The sequence below is a fragment of the Camelus dromedarius genome, chromosome 7 (assembly GCF_036321535.1).
Source record: "Camelus dromedarius isolate mCamDro1 chromosome 7, mCamDro1.pat, whole genome shotgun sequence".
Lineage (NCBI taxonomy): Eukaryota > Metazoa > Chordata > Mammalia > Artiodactyla > Camelidae > Camelus > Camelus dromedarius.
In genome coordinates this window covers 78,099,691-78,119,729 of record NC_087442.1, presented here as the reverse complement: position 1 = coordinate 78,119,729, position 20,039 = coordinate 78,099,691, and the positions used below count along the sequence as shown (strand labels likewise).

The window sequence follows — 20,039 nt, the reverse complement described above, 5'->3', positions numbered from 1 at the left end:
AGCATACAGTTGTCGCTAAATATGAAAATAGAAAATTGGAGGGATGGCTTTCTTGTACCTGTATTTTGATGACTGTCCATATGGTGTAATTCCAGAGGCCCCTGGCCAAAAAATACAAACAAAAACCAATCTCCCTGTCCTAACTCACTTAAGCCAAAAGTTCCCTTAATAGGAAACTACATTCCCCCCCCCTGCATAATTAGAGGGATATGGTAAAGTCAAAATAAGATTCTTATAGAAAACAATAGACATCTAGAGCTAGCTAATATCTTAATATTATCCAAATTAATATCCTAATCTAATATCCTACATATTGTTGAATCCACTTCTCTCTTTTTGCTGTTAAGGGAACTGACTCTCCGATAAGTGAAGTGATTTGCTCAAGGTCATTTAGTAGGTCTAGGTATGAAGTTAGCCATTAGACGATTTCCTGGGTAGCAAGGGCTGATGGGCCCTCTTAGAGCCTGCGTGTTAAGAAAAAGCCTTAGTGAGGGAATGAGGGTTTGGGTGAATCTTAGTGGGTTACTCAGAAGCTGACCGGACATGGAGAAATTGTGTATTTCGCCAGGATAGGGGGTGGGGAGAAGGGTAAGTGGTCATGATCTGGGGGACGGTGTCATTGGGCACCGAGTGACACTAACACATGGCCTTGACCCTCAATAAGACAAAAGGAAGATGCTTTTACTCCCTTATTGGGGGACTGAACCGGGGAGGGGTATAGAGGTGGGCTAGCGCCACGTTTCTCTTTCTCTTTGTTCATGTTACCAGGCTTGTTTCTGTGCTACCAAAAAGCGAACAAGACCAATGGGATCATGCCCTGGGGGAGGAGCTGTAGTCCCAGGGCCAGATAGGTTAGGTCAGCTGGCCAGTCACACCAGGTGGTCTGTCAGCGATACAGCTTGATAAGCCCCAGAGCAAGAGGCCAGAGATTCATTCTCAGCAGGAGTGCAGCCAGGAAAGCTCTGGACAGGACCAGAAAGGATCAGCTAGGGAGCAAAACTGAGTTCCCAAAACCTCTTAACGGAGCATGGACTTCTGGGACAGCGCCTTTGCTGTGGACCTCCTCCAAGTGCTACATCCTGGAAAGCCTGACAACAGGGACCTCTAAAACGTCTCTCTTAATGTAGCTCTTTACAACTACTCAAATCATCTAATTGTTAGGGTAGAAACGCCATCACTCAAGTAGCCACGCTGCATCTTTTATCACTGAATTTATGCCGGCATTAGGATTCACTATCAAAATGTTGATCCTAATGTAAAGTTTCCCAAATTTACCTGGTTGTTAGAATCACTTGAGGACCCTTTGAAAAATATTAAGTCCCAGGTCCCTCCCCTGGAACGCCTGACTCCATAGATTCAGGGTGGGAACTGGGAATGTGTGTTAACCAGGGTCTCCTGTGATTCTTACAAAGAAGTAAGTCTGAGAAACACTGGAATGGATGATATGTAAATTAAGCACCATACAGCCAGTTGTAATTTTTCAGTTTGTTTTTTTTTTAACAGATTAGAAGGAACTGTAAGAGTAATCCAATAGCAAGGCAGCAGTTCCTGGGGAATGAGCACCAGGACTTCGCCAACCCAGGGAGTTTGTACCAAGAGCATGAGAAACAGACTGGTCCAGGTTCCTCAGCTAGTGTTGAGGGAGGGGAGACTAGTACTTACTGGTTATCTAACTGCAAGTCTAGTCGTAGATGCTATAAGTTAGTGTTACAGATCTAATAAACACCTGGGCTTCTTTTTCAACGTCCTGTGATCAAATTATAGTGTAGGGCCCTTGGTCCCCGCTGCACTATGTGAACGACCTCTTTGGTGTTCCACCACAAGCTTCAGTTGAGATTTCGGAATTCTGTCATTATCTCTGTGTTATAGGAGAGCCCGCCAGGGCCACAGGGCTAGATAGTGACAGAGGTGGACAAGGGACTTCAGTTCTTTACTCTTTTATTTTTTTAATGGAGGTGCTGGGGATTGAACCCAGGACCTCATGCATGCTAAGCACATGTTCTACCACTGAGCTATTACCCACCCTCTCTTTGTTCTTTTCATTCACCAAACTACCAAACATATCAAACATCAAACCTCCCTTGAAGATAAACCATTTTATTTATAAGATCAAATGATGTAACTGTTACCTAAGACTGATTAAACTAAATGGAGGAGAATTTAGGCCAGATGTCCCTTATCCTTTAAGCAGACCGTTCTCAGTACAGTAAATGTTACTAGCCATGGTTCTCTTTATTGTATACTGTAATTATACATGTGAGTTTAAGTCAGGAGCCTGGCATTAACTGTGCCTGTCCTGCTGTGTTTTAAGAAAGAAAAAAGAGAGCATCTGGGGGCTGCTTTTAAGCAAACAGCTTGATCTTTATCTACTCACATACTGTTTATCCGCTAGTTTGCACAAATGGGTATTTCTTTAAGAGTGTTAAAGGAGCACCAATGAAATGAAGCTTGTAATAAAAGGTTTCATTTAAATAGAAAGCACCGACAATATATCAGCATTGCCTAAGAGCAACTCCGTACTCACCCCCTCGGGATGGATTTAACAATGCCAGCATTAAATTTTTTTTCCAGGTTAACTCCATATGAAATGCCAGTAGCAATTATTGTCTGAAACAAAATGAAAGAGGTAAAAGTTCATGTGTTTTAACAATTTCTTTCCTTTCTCATGAATGCTGAATTTTCTAATGACATATTCTACTTACCACAATGACTTCTATAGGAATAGGGACTGGGATTTTGTGTTTAAACCGATCATTTACTTCCTTAACTGCCATGCAGATGATAATGGTGAGTAATCCAGCAATGAAATCAGCAAGGTTGGTGTTACCAATATTTTGAAAAATCTCAATCAGAGTCTGTCAAAAAAAATAATTTTATATACTTCCCATGTGAAAAATCATATCATCACCAAACAGCACTTAAGAATTGCATGTAAAAATCATAAAAGTGTGTTGGCTAATACAGAAACAATTAAATACCTCCAGTCTCTGCAATACATATACCAAGTTATTAATGATGGTTAATTTAGAGTGTAAAACTATAGGTGATTTCTGCTTTCTTATTTTTGCTTATCGGTACTTTTTACAATAAAAATGAGCCCTTTTAAAAAAGAAACTATATCATAATTGGGGGTGGGGGTATAGCTCAGTGGTAGAGTGTGTGCTAAGCACATGCGAGGTCCTAGGTTCAATCCCCAGTACCTCCATTAAAAAACAGTTAAAAAAATAGAAATTATATAAAATATATCATTATATACTGTCTTTTGCTTGCAGAGAAGCTTTAAAAGTTTATAGCTTAAGTGGTTTTACAGGTGCCATTAAATGACCTATAAATTTTTACCATGCTGATATGGTATTGTTGAGATTAAAAAGTGATAAACCAAAAAGTCCCAATTAACCAGTATTTTAGGTAGAGCTCTTCACTAAGCCTGAATGATACAGGTGATAATAAAAATTCTTAAAATACTTCATAGGTAGATGCCTATGGACTGATCCATTCTTTATGGCAAAGAAAAGCTACTGAATTGATATATAGGTCAAGTATAAATTTTTGGAAATTAACCTGGTACTTAATTGAAACTTGAACTAAGATGACTGAAATAAAAATAACTCTTTCCAAGTGGACAGACAAGCCAGCTCAAGAAGAACTCGTTTTGTTTTGTAAATAGGAGGTTTCTGGGAATCAAGGGAGATTAGCAAGGGAGCATCCCAGGGGAGAACACTGGTGTCTTTGTTATAGCAACGTCAGTTCTGTAGAAGGCATGACTGAAGGAGGTATTCCTCAATTCTTTGAGACAAGTAATCCCCCGGTGAAGGTTGCTTTTCTTTGAATATGCTTTTTATATGAAGATATAAAAAGATATGCTTTTATATGGGGATAAAATACTACTTAAAATAATTATAACAACCAGGTAACAATTATCTATAACGATCGCTAAGTAATCTAAGAGTCATCTTGCCAGCAACCTCAACTCTTTGGAAAATATTCAGGAGTAAGGGAGCGAGAGAAGTCATTGTGCAAGCATAGTACATTCCTGCACGTGCTTGAACCAGAGTTCAAGATTCTGACTTGCAGTTTTGCTCTTGCTTTCAACCCAATACTAGCACATTTATGTTGCTTTCCAGAGTTAGTAAAAATGCGGATACATTGATAGTGACAAGGTGAAGCAAGTGGCAGCAGGGCGAAAAAAAATGGAGAAACTACCAGGAGTGGACACAACTTAGGGCGTCTACCATGGGGGTAGACAGCCCCACACACCTCAGAGTCTTGAAGATATTGCTGTCTGGCCCTTTACCTTATCAGTTTTCTAGTGATGACCCTCCTTAATTCATGAGCTAGATACAATATTTCAATTAACTGTCTATACGATGAAGGTTTACTTTAAGGGCGTGATGGAAAAATTCAAACTCAGAAACAATCAGAATGACTATCCCAATCCTAAAACCTTTCATCTTACAAAAGTGGTTACTGACAGGGTTCCCGTTTAAGCTGAGAGTCACTTAGACCTTTGAATAAAAAGCATCTCTTGCAACTATGAGCTGCAAAAACCAAAATCAGTTTATATTACACAATTGCACCCAGCAAGGCATATGAATATACTAGCTGACTCTCTTAAGTTCTGCAATAGAAAGTTCAACCTATTTGGAAATAAAACTCACCCATATAAACTGAAGTAGTGAGATTGTTCTCAAAGATACAGAAATGATGCTTTAAGAAAGCACTGAAAAGTAATTCTAATTTAGTTTACTTTTAAAACACTTACTAAAATATGTTTAAAATATGAATACGCTTATGATTCTCTATTTTAGCCCAGAATAGTTCAAATCAAGATAATGAAACTTTTCAGAACTGGGTAATATTTTACTATATTTCCTATCATGCTTGGAGAATTTTAGGACCATTTCATTCAGAGAATTTCTTCCTTCTGGGTATAGGCAGCCATAAGTTAAAAATTATACCTGGTATTACATATGAGAAAATTCATTGGTTAACTTTTGGTGCCAAGTTTATTTTAATTCATCTTATCTCTACGAATATAACAAATCCTTCAATAATCACCCCTTGCTCTCAGGCATTTCCTCCTGCCGGAACTTCTGTGTGTATATAAGCTCGACCCTTAACGTGTTACTTTCCATATTACAATGGCTTCATTTTTACATACTGAACTAGATTCGAAGTAATGAATCTGATCGAGCTTAGTGGTGGCTTTCAAAACTCTCACCATCTGGGCAGAACTTTTCAGTGTATTCTTCCTTCTCATTAGGGGAAGCAATGGGGAAATAGCATCAATTTAGTAAGCAAGCAGAGAGGCTCCCCTTGTCTATGGAGACAAGCAACTCACAGAGAAGGACAGGAAAACATAAACACTCGGAAAGGGACTGTGTGGTTTACTTACGTAACTGAATAGTACACCGTGGCAGGAAGAGTATTACTAATTCTGAATTCTGCCAACACCCTGTCCTTTTCCCTTCTGCATCCCATACCCAGCCTCTCTGGTGTTTGTAAATCAAGTTTTCTATTTTTCTTTTCTTCCCCAATATTTCCTTCTCCTATTCTCTGTATTCATTATTTCCTTTTTTGGGGGGGATGGAGGGGAGTGGCAGGCAGGCAATTCAAAGTACAGGCTTGTAACAAAAGGGATGTTAACTGCATTCCAGGAACAGCATTTTACAACAATCTTACAGTCTTGCCTGGAGGGATCCACTGCTGCCCTGCATTTGTTGAAGGATTCTTTCACGAATAATTGCAACTGGTAATATCATAAGGAGAACCCTCTGTTCAGGTACTGACTGGCTCATTCAACCCTTATGCAATTATTTCCAGATCTGTTGACTCTCTTTTTCCGGAGGAGCAAGCTAATGTTCACCCTCACATAGAGACGATTGAAGTATCCTTATCCAACCTGGCTGGTGTGGGAGGAACTGCTTGCAGAATTCTGGGACACACTCTAACCTGAGGCTTCAAGAACAATGTTCAACAGGACATAAGTTGCATAATGATCGCATTTGGTTTAGACTAGTTTTGATGCTGTTCTAGTGTTTCCTGGTTATTTTAGTCTTTGTTGAAAGTGGGATTATTTGCAGCGAGATTCATCCTCAACATAGTCCTAGGAGACCAGAAGAACTGATTCAGCCCCCCATCTGTAGAAGTCCACCAACGGTCAGGGATCCAGGTGAACGACTGGCCTGGGCCTCCTGTGATCTGTGTGGATGTGGGCCTAGCACTGTTCACACAAAGAGGCATTCGAATACACTCAGGGGTGTCTTGGTGGATGCAGGAGTCAGTGGGTTTGTACAGGGAGTGAACAGTGCTTGACACGTGGTAGGTTGTCAATAAATACTTCCTGAAAAGATGAATGGATGACAATGAAGGAATAAATGAATGAACAGTTGACAGGGAAAATATGAATGCAAGAAAAAGCAAGGTTCGTAGGTATGGCCAAAGTGAGAGGGCTGTTAGAAAAAGGCAGTCAGAAGGTCTCAAAGCAAACCAAGGACTTGGTAGGAAAAAAATCAACAATGACAAAAATAATGATGACTTCAAAACCAGCCTGTGCTGATGTCTGCTAATAGCCTGGGTCCTTGAGAAGCGAACAGTGACCTCCACAGGGTCTGATCATCACGAGACTGGAAATAACAATAGGAGACTGAACTCTCACCGTGAGCCCTGGAGCCTAAGGGCTTTCCACACATTTTCTTGTTGAATCCTCACAATTCTACAGGCAGCTACCATTATTACTCCCATTTTACAACCGAGAACACTGAGAGGTTAAATACGACATGCCCAGAATCACATGGGTGGGTAGGTGGTGGATCCAGGACTCCAGCTGAAGTCTATTGAAGGGCAAAGTCCATGGTCTTAATCCCTGTGTTATACCCCCTCCTCTACCTTGTCCCACGACTTAGCACAGTACCTGGCCTGTGCTAGCACTTGGCAGTATTTGCTGAATGGCCCAAGTAATGGGGGATTGTGGCACTATTGTGAACTTGAGCCAACTCCCCCCAACCTCACTAAGTTTTAGATATGATCACAGCCTTACATTGTTTTAGAAACTAACACCTGGCTCATTCAAGGACTCAAACGCCATTCTTAACGCTGGCACATTCTATTTGCATAGGCCCGTTCTCCCCCAGCGTGGGTGACATCATGTTACTATTATCACCACTTCTCAAGCATCGATAACATGCTTTATATAGAACATACATTTCGATCCAAGAACTGTTGCAGATCTAATTAGTGTGATCTACATCCTCCTTTTGCATCTCTTTTGCATGTTGAATCATCTCTGAATCTAATGTTCCTTTTCATCTATAATTGCTGAGACATTTATATTATGCATTTTATGGACTCTCACAGTTAAAAAGGGCTTTAGAGATACATCTCAAGTCATTTCATTTTTATAAATAAAACAGAAAAGAAGCCTTGAGATGTGAAATAATAATTTCAAAATAATGCTTTTTTTTTTTTTTTTTTGAGGACTTTGTTAAGTGCCAGCCCTGGGGGCCAAGTGCTTCTCTTATGTCCTTATTTAACTTAACTGGTAGATATTATTACCAACCCCATTTTGCAGAGAAGGAAACTGAGGCATGGTGATACGCTCATAAAGCTAGTAGTCAGGATATGAATCCCGGTCATCTTGCTCCAAAACTGAGATTTCAACTGCTATCCTCCATGATATGTCTACATAGGTCACTTCTTGTCAGAGGCAAAGTTGAGACCAGAACTCAAGTCTGTTGCCTCCCAAATCAGTCTTCACTTCACTATACCACTTTGCTTTCATTAATATTTTTAAGAGCAGTGACACATCTGAAACCATTTTGATCAGTTGAGAACAATGATTTGCAAAATCCGTCTTTTTCAATGTTACTCCTGATTCTACTGCTTATTTCAGAGAAGAATATTTTCAACGGCCCCCAAAGGCAAGAAGGAACCGTACAATGCCCAGATTCAGGTTAAACAGAAAAAGTGAATGATCCCCGGAGTAGGGAGCAACACTTACATAGATAATGGAGAGAATTCCATTATAGTTTTTGGTTGAAACGTTGAGGACGATCTTCAGCTGTGAGACCAACACTTGGAAGGCAGCAGCTGTCGTGAATCCACCAACCAAAGGATCTGCCAAGTACCTCACTATGAATCCAATCTGCAAACCTCCAAATATCAACTGGAACACGAAGAAAGGAAAATTACATGTTTGCCTGGGAGAAGAACCAACCCCTTTGAATTATTAGTAAATTAAATTTAACACCAATTAAAACTCTGGTAGCCTGCCAATACATACCTGGGGAAACAAATCTGAATTTCTTAATTCCCTATCTCCCCCCCTTCACCAATCTAAAATTTGAAAACCATGTGTAACATGCACCTTGAAGTATTTCTAGATATGTAACAAGAAAAGGAAAAATCCTGTAGCTTATGTCTGTGACTTTGAAGTTTCATGGCTCTGCTCACCAGAATGCCTTTTTCTCTTGATAGGTTCTTGCCCACTTCCCTTCTCTCATCGTCATTTGAATCACTTGAATCAAAAGCATGTTCTTTTACTTTTTTTTCTCTGTCTCTGATGATTAAGTGAGCCTTAATAAGTGGGCTCTCGCTGACTATGTTAGCATCTGACCTAAAACAATATAATTTAAAAAATAACTTTGGGGAACCAGTAAGTTGATTTGTTTTGCTTTTAAATGAATCTTTAAGTCTACTTGCCTTACAATTAAGTTATTTCAAATAAAAATCATGCCAATCTATATATTCCTTGTAAACCCATTACCTGTATGATTCCAACTAAAAGAGTAAGGGTGCTCGCAATTAATACTCTCGTTGTGTCTCTAGCCACAGAGTCTATCACGGTGGTATTCAGTGCAGTTCCATTACTGCTGGTTATGAGAAAGTGTTCATCGGGGGCCATGCTCAGAACAACAGATCCCACCATTAAACTGACCACTGGGAAAGGTCCTGGGGAAAGAAGCCTCTATCAGTTAAAAAGCATTAATTGCAAATATTTAAGCTCAATATGTCTACATAGGATTGGAAGTACTGAAGTAATTAGCTGTGATTGAGAAAATACTGTTTGTTCATAAAAGAAGCTAAAAAGCAGGTATTTCAAGGCATTCATGACCCAGAAATGAGCAAGACAGACATGTAGGTGGGTAATTATAATACAGCTTTCAGGATGCGTTCTAAGTACTCATAAAGGGTGTCTAACCTATCTGTGTTTGATCTTCATGTGTATGGGTGAGGACGAGATGGAGGGGGGAGCTATCAGGAAAGGTTTCCTGGCAGAAATGGCATACTAGCTGAATCCTTACTTGTCCCAGGATATTTTTACTCCACATAAGTTCAATTCCTACAGTGTCCAATGTCCTGATCTCTGTAGAACTGAGTACCTTGATCAATATCACAGGGCCAAAATTCAGATAAAGAAATAGCAAACGGAGTATAGATTTTCTCTCTTTCTCTTTCCAATACAGATTATTTTTTCATATCAAATGCCAATCTGTAAGATTCTATATTTAAAAAGTACTTTTCTTCCAGCAGCTGCTTCATTCACTACTGATATTTTTATCCATGATGATGACGATCCTATCATTTGATCATGGAAGGTTTTAACAGTTGGGAGGACTCAGGACCCAAGTGCAGTAACCTGGAGTGTCTAAATGCATAGAATACCAAAGGGAAGAAAATCTGCTTCTATGTTCCTCAGCTTGTCACTCATTTGATACTGATCCATTCTCCCAGGTGAGGAAGTCCCGTCAGTCAATAATCTCTTCCTGATTCCCTTTTACAGAAAAGGCAATATGCCCACTACTGGGGAAAGTACAACTAAGGACCAGGATAGGGGTAGGGGATATAGTAGTAGGTGGTTGAATTTGTTTCAAGAAGATTGTCCAGGCAGACACGTCTAGCCAGCAGATGGATGTAGGCACAAAATTATCTCAAGTATAAATGTCAGAGTTGCAAAATAGCATTGAAACATTCATTTACTAGAACATTCTAGCAAAAGAAAATTCAAATTTTAGGAACATTAGGAAATAAACCTATTTTGAGCCATGCCAAGAAGGAAAGTCAAGCTTAATTTCTAAATTTTTTTGGCACGATTTTGCCAGTCTTCCAATATTAGTGACTTTAAGTATGCTCCTTAACAAAACAATGAATATGTATTTGATGAACATAATTTAGTCAAAGCTGAGTTAATCTAGTAAAACAGTAGGTTCAAAGACCGCTTGAAGATTTTTTACCCTTGGAAGAGAACACTTTCTAAATATGGATTCAAATGTATGATATTTTTGAAAATCAAAACATGCTAAGATTTGAAGGTAGGCTATAATTTTTAAACAATCTTTCCAATTCTTCCTCTTCATTAAAAAAAAAAAAGTTAAGCATAAACCTGACTAACAGCATAGTATTCTGAAAGCTAAGAACCATTGCATCATTGACTAGGAAGGGCTGTCAAAGCTCTTATGTCCTACATCTCCCTGGCAAACGTTAACAAAGATATGGAAGCAGAACGCACATAATACAGCCAAAACACATGAACAAATACAATTGTATATGCAGATAATTACCAACTGAGATGTGTCTTGATGTTCCAAAGATAAAGTATGTCAGGATAGGGAAAAAAGCAGAGTAGAGACCATATCCCACGGGAACAGCAGCTAGCAGAGCGTACGCCAAGCCTGAAAGTACATCCAAAATGGTCAGATCCACAACCAAAAGTTACGCTATATTCCTACTGTACAAGGAGACGTCTTTTCATAGACCTCTTCGATTTGCAGCTCGTCCTGAGTGATCTCCTTATTTTGCATACGGTCTGTGGCTACCCTAGGATGCAGAACATGATTCGAGTCAGCTGGGATAATGATTGCATCTTCACGTGTCACCTGCTCAAATGAGTTGACTCCACCGATCAATAATCCAGTCATCCTCTCATTGGGTGACATAAAGACTATGAAATAATATCCACCATCATGCTTAAGAAATAAATTATTGCCAGTACAGTTGAAATTCCCTGTATACTCTTTCCCCATCCCTTCCTGTCTCCTCCCTCCACCCTCAGAAGGCAACCACTATCCTGAACCACTCTCCTGAATTTAGTGCTTATCATTCTCAGACAGTTCTTTCTTCTTTTATATACATAGGCATTTGTGTGTCTAGTAGGATGTTTTCTAAAATACGGGTTCAGTGGGTTGTCGCTATGGTAGCATCAAAGGAGACTTCTAGTTTGTTGGTAAGGTATTTTTTCATGTTCCTTATATGTCTTTTCTAATTTCCCACAATGAGCATTCATTTAATCATTCATTCATTCAACAGCTATTGAGTGTGTCCCCTCCATGTGCCAGGCGCTGTTCGAGGTTTGGGGGAATACGGCAGTGGACAAAACAAAGTCTCTGCCCTTAGAGAGTTTGCATTCAAGAAGAGAAATCTGTATTACTGATGCTGTTGCTTCAATATATAAATTACAGCAAGGAATTGCAATAATCAGTTGTTCTCTAAGAAGATGGAATAAAAGACGACTCTACAAAGGGAAGACAAGAAAAGAAGGAACAGGAAATGAACTTCCAAGTCTTTCTCAAACTTCCACTTCCCTAAACTGGACTCTACAGTTCTTACAGGCCTGGGAAATGAGGACTTTTACATTTTTCACATAGTATCCTATTTAGGGACAAATGCCACTCAAATATCCTGTAATCATATAGGAAGTTGGTACAATAATTTTGACATTATACAATTTGTAAAGAAATTTAAGCCATTGTTTTAAACTATGGAATCTCTGTGTTGGTGCACTTCATGTGTAGAATGGTGCATATATTGATAAAGGTGGTGCCAACAACTATTTGGAAGCATCTAGAAGGCAAAAGTAGAGAGTGGAGAGTGCATTCCCCATAGCTGTGAATAAAAATAGCACTAAAAGGGCTGCGCTGATTTCTTGCTGCCTGCTGGGAATTATTTTAAGAACAAAAGTAAAAAAGACCTCGTTATCCTTAGCCTTTCTGGCTTCTCAGTAACTCTGTCGCCTTGATGAGTTCTCCTCCACTCCTCGGCTGCCCAGCCAACGGATATGTCACAGACGTTGCTTCCGTAGAAACAGCAGCATCAGCTCTGAAATATCAATGTTGAGCCTCCGTCTCTCGGCCTACATCCGCCTAGCTCTTCCGTTCACCTGCTTCGGAATCCTTCCTGCAACATTTCTCTGTTCTCATGAGGCTTCTAATCCACTAAGTGACCCACTTTCCCCTATCCTTGACAGCTTCCTGCCTTCACTTGCCACCTTGTCCGTAGAATTTTCGCAAATACCCTGAATTTCCTCGCTCCACTCTCTCTCTTCTCTCCTTTTCTTGTCCGGTGAAACCCCAATCTGGCTGAACCCAAACATCACCCTTTTCCATGCCAGCATTGGAACAGCTAGACAACTGACATAGAGACTACATTGGGGCTGACAAGTTTCACATAAATTTCACGATGGCCCACCCCCAGTGGGCACTTAACACTGCCTGGTGATCCAATCCCATTTCCCAGGAAGTGTGCTCTTCCTATCTCTGAGCTGGATACTCAGACTTCCCCTACTTTCCTCAAACTGCCCACCCCACCCATCCCACACAGACATGATTCACGGATGAATCTTCAACTTCATCCAAACCACAGAATCCACAAGATGTCCCTAACTGGCTTTTTACCACAATTTCAAGTCTCCTTGCATCTGCACCATTTTGTCTGTCTTTCCTCCTTTGAAAATGAAGGAACTATCCCATCGTTAGGCCTTCCCCCTTCTGTCCTTGAACCCATCTACACTTGCCCCTTCTCACTACTTTCAGTTGATTTCTCCTCTACCTCTTGGACCACAAATCTTTCTATTAGGTCATTCCCACTGGGTCACAGATATGTTCTAGGACCTCATATATTAAAGGAAAAATAAATCCTCCTGCCACTCTACCTTTGTCCCTTATGCCTCTGGTTACAGCCATTTGTCTACTCTGCTTCACAGCAAACCTTCTTAAAAGCATTTGTCTGTCTCATCATCATACTCTGCCCTCTAGAGCATTCCACACTATCAATACCTCTATACTGAGAAAGAAAGAAAGGAAGAAAGAGAGAGAGGAAAGAAAAAGAGAAAGCAAGCAAGCAAGCAAACTTCTTTCTTGGCTTCTAACCCCACATTGCTCAGATTGTTCTTTTTCTCTAACTTCCTGAGCCCAACCTCTGCATGTTTCTTTGTGGGCTCTCTTTATCCTCCTCACCTTTAAGTACTCCAGCCCAATTCTCTTCCTCATCTGCCCCTTCTGCCTAGATATTCTCTGGCATTCCCATCCCTTTAACTATCACCTCTAGAGTGATGCTTTCCTGACTTTGATGGCTAGCCCAGACCTCTCCAATGACCTTCATGCCTCCAGTAATTCCAACTCAGGATTGAGCATCTCTGCTTAGATGTCTCATGTGCATCTCAAATTTAACATGTCCAAAAGGAAACTTGGTTTTTCATCCCAAACCTGCTCCTCAGCCAGTCCTAATCCATCAGTATATGATCAGTAATTCTTGCTCCAAAATATATTTCAGATCTGTTCAGCTCCATCTCCTGCTTGACCTGCTTCAAGCTGTCTATCCTCAGGGCTGGGACTAGGGCGAGGCAAGTGAGTTGCCCAGGGCACATTATTTAAGAAGGCTCCCTGTAAGTGACTCATCCATCTCACCCTAAACCCTGGCCCTAACCTTATCTCGTTGTTTGCTCCCCCACCCTGGCCCTTTCTCCACCCACACATTAGAATTCTTCCCGTTCCTCCCTTGAAAATATTAAGCTTTTTTTGACCTCAGGGACTTTGCACCTTTGCCTGGTACACTCTTCTTTCTGCTCCTTTACATGGTTGTCTCCTTCCCATCTTCCTGACACTGATTAAATCTCACCCCTCAGGAAGGCCTTCCTTGACCATTGTATCTAAAATAAACAGTCCCTCCCCAAATTAATCCCTATTAAAGCATATTTAATCCACCATAATAGATACCACAATCTATAATTATTTCTTTATTTCTTTGCTTATTTAATTCCTCTGTCTACTACTCAAAATGAGCTCCAGGAAGTCAGTACCTGTGCCTGTCAGTAAACCACTGAATCCCCATGGCTGGTCTTATAAATATTACTAAGTGAATGAATGATGATGGATGAAGAATGAATGTATGAATGAACCAGGTTACCCTCCTAGAAATTCACCTTACAAAGATAACTTTACAGAGATAATGTTTCTGGAAAACATATTCATAAATCAAGGAACTGCATGGTGTATAAATTAAGATCCTAGGAATTAGACTCTGGGTTCAAATCCCAGCTCTACCATTTCCTGGCTCCACGACCTTGAGCAGGATTTAACAGATGTCTCAACTACTGAAAATGACCTAATTATAGTTGTTGTGAGGATTAAATGAGATAACCGGCCAAAGCCCTTAGCATAGTGTCTGATAATAAACAAAACTAAAATTAAAACTAAGTCTTTATAAGATACTTGTCTCTGAACACTTGGGAGACACAGTTTGAAATACCATTTTTCATATATAAGATGATTCATTATCAGGAATACAATTCGGTCCTCTTCATTAAGTGTTACAGGGCCATCTATTCTGTGTCAGCCTCATGCGAGGCACGAGCAGACCAAACATGAATTAGATGGTTCCCGTCCCCGGGGAGCCACTGGGTGTTGCCATGTCACAGCTACTAGAGCCCACTGCGCACACAGGTACTTGGCATCATTCAACATAGGAGCCGCACAGCCCCGTCCAACTCTCCTGTGCACCTTTGTGATTGAAAACACCGTTGACTAGGTGGGGGCTCCACACTGAGGCCACAGCACATCCTCCTTCTCTGTGGAACTCTACCTGGCCTGCTCTTAGTAATCCTGAGAGCTCCACAGGCAAATTTTGGCTCATGACATTGCACAACCATTATGACTAATTTCTGAAATAGTCCATTTCCGGGCCATCTTTCTACACACGTTTCTATTCCACCCTACTTCCCATCACTTGGCAAACTGAGACTCAACCTTCAGGGAAACAGCTCTGACCAATCCTCCTCCAGGAAGCCATTCCCAGTCTCCAGGGTCGACTGCCCCTGTGTACACTCCCTTCCCAAGCAATGTTACCCCTGCTACAGCCCTCACATTGAATTGTTATCTATCTCCCTCCCCATTGGACTATAATAAACACCTAGAAAGCAGGAGGTGCATCTTATTCATGTCAGTGTACCTACTGCCCGGCATAAACATATGCCCGTTCCATAAAATTACAATAAATAAATGAGATTTCTGTTTTCATGGTTCAGGGGATTTGTAGAGTTGAGGGGAGGGCAGAAGCAAGATGATGGGGATGGGAGATAGAGGAGAATGCCCATACAGCTATTCACCAGCTATGCCACAGATTTCCAAGACCCTCATGGAAATACAGCATAAAGGCAGTTAAAATGAATAACCACCTAGTCTGGGACATTTTGCCAGAAAATATGGGAATGGACTAAAAAAGTGGGGGTGAGGGTAGGAGCAGGAAAAAAATGCTTACGTGTAGTCTAGACTAAAATACTTTCTTCTCTTTTCCTTAAGAGAAACTTAAGTCAGTTTCAAACTGCAGGTCAAGACCATGCATGAAATGTCAAATAACTTACAGGGCTACAATCATCATTTTTTAAAAAATACAAGCAGAATAGAATAGGGCAGGATAGAAAATATCAGAGGGTATCACTTGTAGTGAAGGTAAATGTTATTTCGCAAAAGCTGAGATACTGATCATGTGTATGGGTCATGAAGTAATACATACTTCTTCCCATGGGCTGTGGTCAATGAAAACTGGGGAGTCACTGTTTAGGTGCTAGGGCTCTAGTTGGAGCCAGGCAGCTAGCGAAGCAGCAGGGTTTCCTAGGAAGAGAAGAAAGAAGGGACTCTCACCACTAAGGGGCAGGCTCTGAAGAAAAGATGAAGGTCTTAAAAGGTCTTAAAAGATGAGCAAGCATTTGGTGCAGACTCATGGGAGCCAGGCGGCAGTTAGGAACTGTGGCTGGAAACTGTGATGCTCAATCACTCACGAGCTAGCCCAGCAGTAGCTTACCTTGTAGTGTCCCCACTAGCCCAGTACTAACTCCCGAAATGATATCACTAAGCAGCCATTCCTTGATCCGGTATTTGGGGAGCCAGTCCAAGATGGGCAGGAGAGTCTTCAGCACACCAAGGGTCCTCTTTCTTGGACAACTGTCAAAAGACAAGAAAACTAGACTGCCAATTCAATCTCGGTCACAACCCACTGCAAATCACAAAATTTTGAACCGAATTCTGCTAATGTTTCTAACTATTTAGAAAAAAGAATCGGAATTGCATGGAAAATACTAACAGTGAAGTGCTTACCATGTTTTTGCCAAGAACTCTATTTATTTACCCTTTTAAATGCACTGTACTAGAAAACACAGGATTAAGTGTTCCCTCCCCTCTCCCACTTTCTTAATCCTCTGAGAAAATATCCCTAAACAAGAACCCATTTTCTGGTCCAGACACAGACTGATCAATGTTGGAGTCTTTAAATGGAGATTAGTTTTCAGACTTCCTAACCCAGGCGCCTTCTTTTTCTTCTATTTTGCTTTAAAGAAACATAAATAAGCTCTGTCTATTTTGGCAATAGGAGCTTGGAACCAGTTTTTACAGAGCTCTTTTAACATGAGTGTATATCTCACTGTCCTTTGCTATCTAGTTTTTTAAATTCAACAACCTCTATCTAGGCAAAAGAAAAACACATATTAAAAGTAGGTGAACACTGTCTCCTGATTCAAATAAGTTATTTTAAAAATTATATTTGAGACAATTGGAAATTTTATTGACTCAATTTTTATATGAAGAAATTATTTTTGTGCGTGATAATGGAATTGTGGTTGTATTTTAAAAAAGAGTCCCTAAAAGATATATACTGAAATATAGACGACGACGACAACAACAACAACAACAACAACAACAACCAGCAACACTATATGGGATTTGCTGCCAAAAAAAAAAAAAAAATAGTGAAGTGAGGCAAGTGTGTGGTGATAGGTGAAACAAGATTAACTTTGAGATCATCGTTGAAGCTGGGTGATGGGTAAAAACATGGAGGGGGTTTATTACACGACCACGCCTACTTTTGAATGTATTTGAAATGTTTTATAATGAAAGTTTTTTTTTTTTTAAGAAAAAGTCTGGCAGCACCTGACAGTTCTTTTTGTTTGTGATCTCTAATTACCGGTGGCCCGTTTGGGTTTAGAACCGGAGCGGGGGCGGGGTGTCCCACTGCCTGATGGTGGAGAACCTGGAGCACACAGCGCTTCTCCTGTGCTCTAGCCTTCATTCCGTGTCTGAGTAGCATCCTGCCTAGATGAGCTTGAGGCTTTCAAGGATTCTAAGTCAGGTGATGGGGTTACCCATCATCTCTTTGTAATCGAGCTCCTTGCTCTCCCACTCTCAGCCTGGCCTTCACTAGAAGGCCGCAGGAACTCGCTGAATCCCAAGGCGCACTCCAAGTACTCTTAAGAAAGGAAAAGGAGATGGCGCTCCCGGAACACACTCTCCCCAAAGATGAGTTTCCGAGACTAGGGTCGATTCCGGCCGAGAATGATGGCGCTACCCTCCCCCCAGGACAGCCCGCGTTGCGGACGGGAGAACCAGAGTCCGTGCGCTGGCATCAGCCGGCGCGACTCGTCAGGGCGGCGCGGCATCCCACGCTCCGCGGCCAGGCACGCCCGCCGGTCCGCTCGCCCCGACGCCCGGCTCCACCGCGTCCCGCGCCCCGCCTGCCGCGGCCGCTACCTGCAGCCCTTGGCCAGGCTCTCGCGCATCGTCTTGCGTTCCTGCAGGCGCCGCTCATACTGCTGCTGAAAGGCGAGCTCGTTGTAGACCGGCCGCGACACCACGTAGCTGCAGCTGTACTCGGGGAGCGGCGGCGGCTCCAACCTGCCGCCCGGAGCTGCCATGACCTGCGAGGAGGACGAGGAGAACGGAGACGATGGAGCGCCAGACGAGAAGAGGAGGTGAAGGCCGCCCGTTAGCTGCCTCCCGGCCCCACCTGTTGCATCCGATCCCCGAAAGCCTGGCCGGCTCGCTGCCGCCCTCGGCTTCCCAGGCCCGCCGCCCCCGGGCGCGCACCAGCAGCCTCCCTGAGGGGTCCCCAAGGACCTCCGGGTCCTAAGCCTGCACCTGCTGCCCGGAGCTCCGGGACTTTTAGGGAGTGAGGCCCGCTACGGGGGCTGCCGGAGCCGGACCAAGTCCCTTCCGACCTGCAGCCAGGGCGCTGTCCGCGTCCTGAAATCTCCCCAAACTCGAGCTGGGGCCCGCGGCGCGTATGGGGCGGACAGGGGACACTACGAATGAGTGTCCCTCTTCTCCGGTACCTGACCCAGGGCGCAGCGCCAGGCACCCCTTTAGAAAGAAGCACAGCCCCCGGGGCCGGGCGTGAGACCCTCAGGCCACACTCCCCAGGTCCGGAGGCTGCGCGCGCGCTGCAGGCAAATTCCAACAGCGGTTCCCGCTCTCCCCGGGACAGAAGTTTGGGCGGGTGGAGCACGTCTCACCCCGGGCCTGTTTTCTTATCTTCCCTCTCGCTCTCAGCTTCTCAGAAAGAAGGCTGTGCTGCCTCTGCCCGGAGGCTCCATGCCCAGCCGCCACACCTCCCCGGCCATTAGTCCCATCCCCAAACTGCGATGCCTCCCCGAGAGTTCAGCCAGGGCGGGGTGGGGTGCGCTGCGTCTTCAGTGACGATCTCACCTGCTTCGGCTCACGTCCTGCCTGGAATGCCCCCGGGACGGCCGTTCCGCCGCCTTTATAGCGCTCGCAGAAGGCAGTGAGACGTTTTATTTATGGAGCAACAGAGACACCTTAGTCCAAAAGAGGGACACACAGGCAGCGGTCTTTCCCCACCTATCCTACCAGGAAAGAAAGATCTTACCCCTCCAGCATTCTTTCCCTTTCCTGAAACGAACCGGGAAGGCTGAGAATCTTACCGGCTGTCACCCAGGGGCCACCCGAATCCTCACTCGCCTCGCAATTAATAACGTGGGCTGCGAGGTCAGGGGCGGGACAGCCCCAGGGGAACTTGTTACAGGAGAGCAGAGCCCAGCGTGGAAGAAAGAAGAGGCCAGCGATTACCGGCATCGCTGACCTTGACGCCTAAATCCGAAAGCTCCGTGGTCTACCACAAAGCCCTCACACTAGGTGAGGAGGAGGAAAGGAGCAGTGGCCAGTCTGCATTTAATTAGGCTTTCGGTTTCTAAGTCTTTTTTTAAGAAGTACCCGGTGGGTGGTGGTTAAAAAGAGTTCATAATTTATTCATAAACCTTAGATACCAACTTTTCTGTGACCCTGTGTTTTTACTACACCATCAAAATCAAGCGAATATATGCATTTTCTTGTATGGCTGAGGAATTGTGCTGTACACCAGAAACTGACACAACATTGTAAACTGACTATACCTCAATAAAAAAAAATCAAGTGTCCAGCTGGCCCCCTTTCTTACCTAACTGACTCTTTGGTTCTTTCTTTCTTCTCATGCATCTGGAAAATCAAGGAGGGAATAAGCTGGACTAGACAGGAATCAGGACTAGAAGGGAGCAAGGGAGAGTGGGGTGGATCCTACCTCATCCATGTTTTGTCTTCTGCTGGGATGAATCTTGCTAAAACTGACTAATTCAGGTCACGATGAAAGGAAAGAGAGTTTGGTAAACAGGAAGATTCTCCCCTGATTGTGTGTTCTGAAGTATATGCAGAAGAGGCTCCAAAATGTGGACCTCCGGACACCAGCCTTCCGTTACCTGGAAAATACAGACCATGACAATTCTACAAGCAACAGAAAACAGAATCCTCTCAGGAGAACCCAAGTGTAAATCCCCTGAAATTGTATTTGATGAGATATAAGCGTGTGTGTGTGTTTTTTTTTTTTTCTGAGCAATGAATGAGTCTCCAGCTTTCTACAGATCTTCCAAAGCTTACTTGACCATTATTAAGGTTAAGAACCCTTGAAGAAATGATCTAAAAAGAAAATCCAAGTCACAAAGTTTAGGATTT

General features: G+C 42.7%; 1 protein-coding gene across 1 annotated transcript in view; it reads right to left on the bottom strand.

The window, feature by feature from the left end:
• The window catches only part of SLC26A4 (solute carrier family 26 member 4), a 48,870-nt gene extending 30,090 nt beyond the window's left edge, over positions 1-18,780 (bottom strand). Inside the window, exons 1-8 of the mRNA XM_031454686.2 lie at positions 18,744-18,780; positions 17,790-17,956; positions 16,072-16,211; positions 10,560-10,670; positions 8,765-8,949; positions 8,000-8,164; positions 2,703-2,855; positions 2,525-2,607 (exon numbers count right to left, since the gene is read on the bottom strand). Coding sequence (XP_031310546.2) covers positions 2,525-2,607; positions 2,703-2,855; positions 8,000-8,164; positions 8,765-8,949; positions 10,560-10,670; positions 16,072-16,211; positions 17,790-17,953 — 1,001 coding nt within the window. The 5' untranslated portion in view covers positions 17,954-17,956; positions 18,744-18,780. The remainder of the gene's footprint in view (positions 1-2,524; positions 2,608-2,702; positions 2,856-7,999; positions 8,165-8,764; positions 8,950-10,559; positions 10,671-16,071; positions 16,212-17,789; positions 17,957-18,743) is intronic.
• Between the last annotated feature and the right edge of the window lie 1,259 nt (positions 18,781-20,039).